The 10,000-nt window shown below is 48.2% G+C and overlaps 1 protein-coding gene across 1 annotated transcript in view; it reads right to left on the bottom strand.

The window, feature by feature from the left end:
• The window catches only part of LOC133108596 (uncharacterized), a 51,889-nt gene that overhangs the window by 16,231 nt on the left and 25,658 nt on the right, over positions 1-10,000 (bottom strand). Inside the window, exons 19-24 of the mRNA XM_061218235.1 lie at positions 8,147-8,190; positions 7,315-7,456; positions 6,968-7,083; positions 6,274-6,400; positions 5,994-6,167; positions 4,152-4,879 (exon numbers count right to left, since the gene is read on the bottom strand). Of these exons, the coding sequence (XP_061074219.1) occupies positions 4,152-4,879; positions 5,994-6,167; positions 6,274-6,400; positions 6,968-7,083; positions 7,315-7,456; positions 8,147-8,190 (1,331 nt within the window). The remainder of the gene's footprint in view (positions 1-4,151; positions 4,880-5,993; positions 6,168-6,273; positions 6,401-6,967; positions 7,084-7,314; positions 7,457-8,146; positions 8,191-10,000) is intronic.

Below are 10,000 nucleotides of genomic sequence, written 5' to 3'. Positions count from 1 at the left end.
TTGTGTATGTTCCTCTTAACTGCTTATATATACTAGATGAAGCCACAATATTGGGTTTTTCTAGACCAACCAAGATATTTTTCCCCCCCAAAACACTGTTACTTACTAGCATGCAAAAATATTTATCTATATTTTTTTTAAGTTTCTTGGTTTTGAATAAATCCTTCTTTTTTTTTTTTTCATTAAATTAGTGGAAGCTATGAAGTAAAGGGGTCTGTAGAACAGGATGACCGGCATGCAGATTTCAGCTCCGGGCAGGTTTGGACCAAGTTACTTCAACAGCCAAGAGTGCAGGACAGTAAAATATTAAAGAAATATATAACATCTGAATATACTCAGTGAGCACTTTATTAGATATGTATTACTTATTTTTTAGACTTCTACTGCTGTAGCCTATCCACTTAGTTATGATGCGTTGTGTGTTCAGAGATGCTCTTCTGCATACCACTGTTGTAATGTGTGGTTATTTGTGTTACTGTCACCTTCCTGTCAGCTTTGACCTGCCATTCTCCTCTGACGTCTCTCATTAACAAGGGGTGTCTTTCTGCAGAACTGCTGCACACTGGAAAAAAAATGTTTTTGCACCATTCTTTGCAAACTCTAGACTAGTTTGCGTGAAAACCCCAGACTAGTTTGCGTAAAAATCCAAGGAGATCAGCATTTTACATTTACATTTTAGTCATTTGGCAGACGCTTTTAATCCAAAGCGACTTACAAGTGCATAGGTTCTTCCACAAGTCAAAGCATCACATCCGTAAGGAAAATACATATGATGCTTATGTTTAAAACAGAACTTTCTAAGTGCAATTTGTCTTTTCTTTTTGTCTTTTTTTTGGGGGGGTTAGACAAGAGGGATAAGGATATCAGCAAAGGGGGGTGGGGGAAATCAGGAGGGAGGACTAAGGTAGAGTTTGAAGAGATGTGTTTTTAGTCTGCCTCGAAATAGGGGGAGGGATTCTGCTGTCCTGACAGTGGTAGGCAAGTCATTCCACCACTGAGGAACCAGAACGGAAAACGTGAACGTGCAGCTCGACCGCCAGGTGCTCGTAGTGAGGGAACCATAAGGCGACCAGAGCTGGCAGATCGGAGTGGTCTAGCTGGGGAGTAGGGAGTGATCAAGGATTGTATGTAAGGTGGGGCAGTCCCCTTAGCAGCCTGAAATGCCAACACTAGGGCCTTGAATCGGATGCGTGCGGCAATAGGAAGCCAGTGGAGGCCAATGAGAAGCGGGGTGACATGAGCCGACCTGGGCTGACTGGTGATCAGGCAGGCTGCAGCATTCTGGACCAGCTGGAGGGGCTTGATGGCACATGCTGGGAGACCGGCTAGGAGGGAGTTGCAGCAATCCAGGCGGGGAAATGACAAGCGCCTGGACTAGGAGCTGGGTGGCTTTCTCCGTCAGGAGATGACGGATACGGTGTATATTGTACAGAAAGAACCTGCAGGTTCTGGCAGTGGAGGATACTTGTGGAGCCAGGGTGAGGCAGTTATCAAGAGTCACCCCAAGATTCTTTGCCTTACGGGAGGAGGAAACTACAAAGTCCTCAACAGTCAGTGAGAGGTCGATTGACGGAGAGGACTTAGCCGGGATGTAGAGAAGCTCAGTTTTGGCAAGGTTAAGCTTCAGCTGGTGGGAAGTCATCCACGCAGATATATCAGCCAAGCAGGCAGAGATCTGTGTGGTGACCTGGGTATCGGGGAGGAAGGAAATAAAGAGTTGGGTGTCATTGGCGCAAGACTGGTAAGAAAAGCCATGGGAAGAGATAACAGAACCAAGAGACATGGTGTATAGCGAGAAGAGGAGAGGACCAAGAACTGAGCCCTGCGGGACTCCAGTTTGTAGGGGGTGAGGGTCAGAGACTGAGCCCCTCAAGTCACCTGGTAGGAGCGACCAGAGAGGTAGGAGGAAAACCAAGCTAGTGCAGATCCTGTGACACTCATCCCAGTCAGCGATGACAGCAGAATCTCATGGTTGACTGTATCGAAGGCGGCCGACAGGTCGAGGAAGATGAGGACAGAGGAGAGGGATTTGGCTTTAGCGGAGTGGAGTGCCTCAGTGACCGCGAGCAGGGCGGTTTCAGTGGAGTGGCCACTCTTGAAGCCGGACTGGTTGGGGTCATGGAGATTGTTGTGAAGAAGATAAGTGGACAGTTGGGAGCAGACCGCCCGTTCCAGAGTCTTGGGGAAGAAGAGAGACAGGCCGGTAGTTGCTCAGAGTACAGCGGTCAAGAGTAGGTTTTTTGAGGAGGGGAGTGACTCAGCAGTTGCTGAGATACTCAAACCACCCTGTCTGCCACCAACAATCCAAATTCCACAGTCAAAGTCACTTAGATCACATTTTTCCCCCCTACTGATGGTTGATGTGAACATTACATGAAGCTCCAGACCCATATCTACATGCTTGTATGCATTGCACTGCTGCCACATGATTGGCTGATTAGATAATCGGGTGAATAAGTAGGTGTAATAAAGTAAAAATGTTCCTAATAAAGTGCTCGGTGAGTGTATATGTCCAAAGAACATGGAAGAATATTACATTATTTTTTAAAAGATCCAATTTAGTCAATGTTCAGTGTCATTTGGTGTCTTTTCAGAGCATACCTTAGTCTAGTGCAGAGGTCACCAACCCTGGTCCTGGAGAGCTACTGGGGGTCTGCTGGTTTTTGTTTTCACCTTAGAATCAGCACCCAGTTGAGACCCAGGTAACCAGGTGAGGCGAGTTAGCTGTGTAATCATCTGCTCTAATTGATTAAGTGCAGAGTAACAGCAAAAACCAGCAGACCCAGTAGCTCTCCAGGACCAGGGTTGGTGACCTCTGGCCTAGAATACAAAAATAAAGATTTTTATGCTCCAAAGCGGGAAAATGGTGAAATGTGTCAGATGCACTTCAGAGAACTTGAGCAAATGGAATCAAACACACAAAAAAACAAGCGGTTTGAAAATGAGAATATTTACTTCAGAAAAAGTCAGTGCAGGGAAAAACCACTGCTCCATGTGAACACCATACATATACAAAAGGAAAGGAGACAAGACATTCTAAGAATTAATAATAATGAAGATACTACAATCACAGGGAGTGGCTAAGTTGCACAAACGTTCAAAACAAATGAATCTTCCGAGTCATCACTGTGTGCCGCTGCCCAATGGTGAATAAAACCAGAGCAGACCTATGCCTGGGCGTGGGTTTAACGGAAAGACCAGCTTGTGAAAGTGAACTCCACCAGGCCTCACCTAGTCCAGTGTCTTATAACGTCGGCTGATCGAACAGCAGCTTAGCAATACAAACAGCAGCATGTGTTTTAATACCAGTGAGCAGTTAAAACTCCAGATTTCCGTCCCCATATGGCCTTCCCAGCATCCTCAGGGCCTGACGGTGCTACACGCCCCCGTGTGGCTGATTGACAGAACTGTCCTGAGGCATCACCAGATGGCTGCAGAATATGTACCGAGCCCCATTCTGTGGGGTGCACCCCCGTATCCCAAAAAGGAGCGCAGTGTTTCCACCTTTGATCCTGTGCTGCTACTTTTCTGGTTTGGCGGGGGGCAGGGGTGCTACCGCACCCTTTTTCATGGCCCCCCCAAATCCTCTTTCAGGAACAGCAGGCCGCCGTGCAGGTCCGCAAAAATACAACCAGGAGAGGCTGAGGAGGGGGGGGCTCTCAGCCGGTGGGGGCATCAATACCTGCCTTTAGGAACAGAAGAAAAACAGAGTTATACGGATTTCCCCCCCCCCCCAAAACAAAACAAAACAAAATTACAACAATGCTGGACAGAGGGGACACCAGCGGATACTCACTGAGCAACACCAGAGTCCTGCTGCTGGTGATCACAAAACTCCTCATCCTGGCGCTCCCTGGGGCAGTGCTTCTGGGGATTCGGTAAATTCGTCGGCGCAGTGCGCCCTCGGGCTGTCCCTGCGGGACGCTCACCCCGGTGAGATTCGGTTAAAGTGCACAGTAAGCTGTATCGCGAGGCTGCAGGTAGGTAGTTGCCAGGTAGAAGTGGCACCGGGTGTTGCTGAGGTAGACATAATAGCTGTGGGTCTGAGACCCGTCACTGCACGGCGGCTGGAGTTTAATTCGCTCAGAGTAGCGTGAGTAAATGACTGGGGGCAGGGAGAGGGGTAGGGGGCTGTGGGATCAAGGGTGTTAGAAGCCATCGGGGTTAGGAAAGTGTGGGAAATTTCGAGGATCACGGTTAGGTGGAAACGGGAGGTTTCTACGTTCAGGGTGGGGGAAGTTTCGAGATTCATGGTGGGGAAAGTTCCGAGATTCGGGGTTAGAGGTGAACGGGAGGTTTCTAGGTTCATGGTGGGGAAAATTTCGAGGTTCATGGTGGGGAAAGTTTCGAGGTTGAGAGTGGGGGAAGCTTCGAGATTCAGGATTAGCAGCGAACGGGAAATTTCGAGGTTCATGGTGGGGAAAGTTTCGAGGTTCATGATGGGGAAAGTTTCGAGGTTCATGATGGGGAAAGTTTCGAGGTTCATGATGGGGAAAGCTTCGAGGTTGAGGGTGAGGGAAGTTTCGAGATTCAGGGTTCAAGGAGAAAGGGAGGTTTTTAGGTTCAGAGTGGGAGTAGTTCCGGGATTCAGGATTAGCAGCGAATGGGAGGTTTCTCGGTTCAGGGTGGGGGAAGTTTGGAGGTCCAGCGTGTGGGACATTCGGAGGTCCAGGTTTAGATGTGAATGGGTCTCGAGATTCAGGTTTAGAGGCAAATGGAACATCTCGAGTTTCAGGCTTCGATGCCAATGGAACATCTCGAGGTTCAGGGGATGCAGGTCGTACCCGTTTCCTGGGGGGGAAACTGTCTCCAGGTCTCCTCCGGCCTCTGTGTCGCGGGGTCACGCCCAGGCCTTTACTGGCTTCTGGATCCAAGGACTCTGGAACAAAAAAAAAACACAATGCAATGTCAGAAACACTCCCCAGCACCCTGCCATGGGGCGGCCTGTAGCGTAGTGGTTAAGGTAAATGACTGGGACTGGCTGAGCGCCACTGTTGGAGTTCCACCCGGGGAACGAGAGGGTCGTGCCTCTGCGACTACGCGTCGCTGGGGGGGAAAGCCCTGACTGTCATTTGTGCTTATGCACCAAACAGCAGTTCAGAGTATCCGGCCTTCTGGGAGTCACTGGAGATTCCATAGTTCTGCTGGGCGACTTCAACGCTCACATGGGCAATGACGGAGAAACCTGGAAGGGGGTGATTGGGAGGAATGGCCTGCCTGATCTTAACCCGAGCGGTGTCTTGTTATTGGACAGTGCTGGTCATGGAACAGAGGACCAGCTCTTTACCTTGGCGGGGTTGCTGGCGGGGTCATGGGAGTTTGCCCATCCAGTCCACATGTGCTTTGTGGACTTGGAGAAGGCTTTCGACCGTGTCCCCCGGGGAACCCTGTGGGGGGTACTGCGGGAGTATGGGGTACCGGGGCCGTTGTTACGAGCCATCCGGTCCCTGTATAACCAAAGTGAGAGCTGTGTCCGCATCCTCTGCACAAAGTCAAGCACGTTTCCAGTGGGTGTTGGACTCCGCCAAGGTTGCCCCTTGTCACTAGTCCTGTTTGTGATATTCATGGACAGGATCTCAAGGCGCAGCCAAGGTGTTTGGTTGTGCTCATGTTGTTGGGTTGTGCTGGTATAATTGGGTTATGCTGGTTTTGAGGTTTGGTTGTGCTTGTGTTGTTGGGTTGTGTTGGTATTGTTGGGTTGTGCTGGCTTTGAGGTTAGGTTGTGCTCGTGTTGTTGCTGGCTTGTACTGGTTTTGAGATTTGCTTGAGCATGTTTTGTTGGTTTGTGCTGGGTTTGAGGTTTGGCGGTGCTGGTGTTGGGTTTTGAGGTCTGCTTATGCATGTGTTGTTTTGAGGGTTGATTGTGTTCGTGTTGTTGGGTTCTAGTTTTGAGGATTGATTGTGCTTGTGTTGTTGGGTTATGTTTGTGTTGTTGGGTTGTGCTGGTTTTGAGGTTTGGCTGTGCTGGTTCTGGTGTTTTTTTTGCTGCTGACCGAGAGGGAAGTCGGCTTCCAGGTCCATCAGAGGGGGCGTGGCCGAGGTGGCAGGAGGGTCCTCGCAGTCAGGTGTGGCCAATCGCTGTGCGCTGGGGGCTGGCTCCTCCTCCCAGCTCAGGGGTGTGGACAAGCCCTCTGACTCCAAATCCCCACTGTAGGTGCTGCCCTGGTCTGAGCATTAAAACAACACAAAAACAATGTTCCAAACAGTGTTACAAACAACATTGCAAACAACATTATGTCCTACACACACTCCTCTCCCCCTGTGTTCCTTCACCTCCATAAGAGATGGGTTTGTCCTTCTCCTCTTCCTCCTCTTCCTCCTCCTCAGCCTTGGGGGCGGCGGGGGGGCTCTTGCTCTCAGGACGGTGCAGAGAGGAGGGCACGAACATCGGCACAGGCAGCTACAGCAGCACAGGAACAGAGGAACACAAAATGCCTGCCATTTACTATTTACAAAGACATAGGAACACAAAAAATACGTGAACACAGCCCACAAGTTAGCACAGCGAATACAAAAGAAAGAGAAGGTAGCAAGGTGGGTCAGAGGTATGTACAGGTGGGTGTAGTACAAATGGAGAAGTGTGGTCGCAGTAGAGGTACATTAAAGGTGTAGGTGGGTATAGTTTGGGTGTAGGTGAGGTGGGTGTAGTTTGGGGGCAGTACAGGTATAGCCCAAGTGCAGGTGGGTGTAGTACTGGTGGAGATGTGTGGTTGCAGTACAGGTACAGTGAAGGTGTAGGTGGGTGTCGGCCAGGGGTGTCCAATCTTATCCAGAAAGGGCCAGTGTGTGTGCAGGTTGTTGTTTTAGTACAGGACTAAGACAGCTGATCCTACTCATCAAGGTCTTGATTAAAGACCACGATTAGTTCATTAGTATAATCAGGCGTGTTGCTGCTGGGTTAAAACAAAAACCTGCACCCACGCCGGCCCTTTTAGGATCAGATCGGACACCTCTGGTGTAGGCGTACCGGGACAGGGAGGCCCACAGGCAGGGGCGTGTACTGGGCGTACAGGTGCATCGGCACAGGAATGAAGACGGGGACAGGAACCGGCAACAACAGGATCTTCTGCCCGTGCACTTCATCTGGAACACACACACGCCCACCAAACACATGCATGCGTGTGAGAGAGAGCGAGAGAGCGAGCGAGCGAGCGAGCGAGCGAGAGAGAGAGAGAGAGAGAGAGAGAGAGAGAGAGAGAGAGAGAGAGAGAGAGAGAGAGAGAGAGAGAGAGAGAGAGAGAGAGAGAGAGAGAGAGAGAGAGAGAGAGAGAGATGTTTGTGTGAGAGAGTGAGTGAGTGAGTGAGTGAGTGTACCTGTCTGGGACTCTGTGCTCTGCTGGTGGGGTCTGCAGAGGGTGCCCTTGTTCTGGCTGATGGGTTTGCAGAGCAGAGCCTTGTTCTTCAGCACCCTGCGGGGTGCAGCAGGGAGCCTTAGCGCATCTGTCTGAGTGCTGGCCTGCACAACAAACCTGCATTACTGAACAACAAACCACTCACCTGCACAACACACCTGCATTACTGAACAACAAACCACTCACCTGCACAACACACCTGCATTACTGCGCAACAAACCACTCACCTGCACAACACACCTGCATTACTGCGCAACAAACCACTCACCTGCACAACACACCAGCATTACTGCACAACAAACCACTCACCTGCACAACACACCTGCATTACTGCGCAACAAACCACTCACCTGCACACAAACCTGCATTACTGCACAACAAACCACTCACCTGCACAACACACCTGCATTACTGAACAACAAACCACTCACCTGCACAACACACCTGCATTCCTGCGCAACAAACCACTCACCTGCACAACAAACCTGCATTACTGAACAACAAACCACTCACCTGCACAACACACCTGCATTACTGCGCAACAAACCACTCACCTGCACAACACACCTGCATTCCTGCGCAACAAACCACTCACCTGCACAACACACCTGCATTCCTGCGCAACAAACCACTCACCTGCACAACACACCTGCATTCCTGCGCAACAAACCACTCACCTGCACAATACACCAGCATTACTGCACAACACACCTGCATTACTGCACAACACAAATACACATGTATGCAGGCATAAGACCATTCCAAAGGACCGGGGGGGGGGCACAGACACTCACATCTCCGTTGATCTTGGTCTGGATTAATGTTGTAGGAACAGCCCCTGCAAAGCACAGACTTTATTACAGAACTGACAGGTTAAACCACAGACTATAAAAACCACAGACTTTATTACAGAACTGACAGGTTAAACCACAGACTATAAAAACCACAGACTTTATTACAGAACTGACAGGGTAAACCACAGACTACAAAAACCAGACTTTTGTTTAAAAGATACTTTTAACCAAAGCAACTTACAAAAGTGCATTTCACATATGCCTTCTGTAATATCTGTTAATTTAACAAATACATATAACATAATATTCTCTGTTAACATAATAATCACTTTAAATCCGTTTATTGAATGACAGGTTACTGATTGCAAAGAATATGTTTTCTGAAAAACAGGTTACAGATTACCAATCATAATCACTTTACTAAACAATGGATTACTGACTACCAATAAATCGTGACTGATTAGCAATATAATCACTGCTCAATAATAGGTTATTGATTACCATGTAGGGCAGTGTATAGGAGGTTAATGATTACCTTGCAGGCCAGTGTATATCAGGTTATTGATTACCTTGCAGGGCAGTGTATATCTGGTTATTGATTACCTTGCAGTGCAGTGTATGGCCGGTTACTGATTACCTTGCAGGCCAGTGTATATCAGGTTATTGATTACCTTGCAGTGCAGTGTATGGCAGGTTATTGATTACCTTGCAGTGCAGTGTATATCAGGTTATTGATTACCTGGCAGTGCAGTGTATATCAGGTTATTGATTACCTTGCAGTGCAGTGTATGGCAGGTTAATGATTACCTTGCAGTGCAGTGTATATCAGGTTATTGATTACCTGGCAGTGCAGTGTATATCAGGTTATTGATTACCTGGCAGTGCAGTGTATATCAGGTTATTGATTACCTGGCAGTGCAGTGTATGGCCGGTTACTGATTACCTTGCAGGCCAGTGTATATCAGGTTATTGATTACCTTGCAGTGCAGTGTATGGCAGGTTATTGATTACCTTGCAGTGCAGTGTATATCAGGTTATTGATTACCTGGCAGTGCAGTGTATATCAGGTTATTGATTACCTGGCAGTGCAGTGTATATCAGGTTATTGATTACCTTGCAGTGCAGTGTATGGCAGGTTAATGATTACCTTGCAGTGCAGTGTATATCAGGTTAATGATTACCTTGCAGTGCAGTGTATATCAGGTTATTGATTACCTGGCAGTGCAGTGTATATCAGGTTATTGATTACCTGGCAGTGCAGTGTATATCAGGTTATTGATTACCTGGCAGTGCAGTGTATGGCAGGTTATTGATTACCTGGCAGTGCAGTGTATGGCAGGTTATTGATTACCTGGCAGTGCAGTGTATATCAGGTTATTGATTCCCTGGCAGTGCAGTGTATATCAGGTTATTGATTCCCTGGCAGTGCAGTGTATATCAGGTTATTGATTACCTGGCAGTGCAGTGTATATCAGGTTATTGATTACCTGGCAGTGCAGTGTATATCAGGTTATTGATTACCTGGCAGTGCAGTGTATATCAGGTTATTGATTACCTGGCAGTGCAGTGTATGGCAGGTTATTGATTACCTGGCAGTGCAGTGTATATCAGGTTATTGATTACCTGGCAGTGCAGTGTATATCAGGTTATTGATTACCTGGCAGTGCAGTGTATATCAGGTTATTGATTACCTGGCAGTGCAGTGTATATCAGGTTATTGATTACCTGGCAGTGCAGTGTATATCAGGTTATTGATTACCTGGCAGTGCAGTGTATATCAGGTTATTGATTACCTGGCAGTGCAGTGTATATCAGGTTATTGATTACCTGGCAGTGCAGTGTATATCAGGTTAT

The sequence above is a fragment of the Conger conger genome, chromosome 1 (genome assembly GCF_963514075.1).
Source record: "Conger conger chromosome 1, fConCon1.1, whole genome shotgun sequence".
Classification (NCBI taxonomy): Eukaryota; Metazoa; Chordata; class Actinopteri; order Anguilliformes; family Congridae; genus Conger; species Conger conger.
This window is presented reverse-complemented; position numbering and strand designations above follow the sequence as displayed.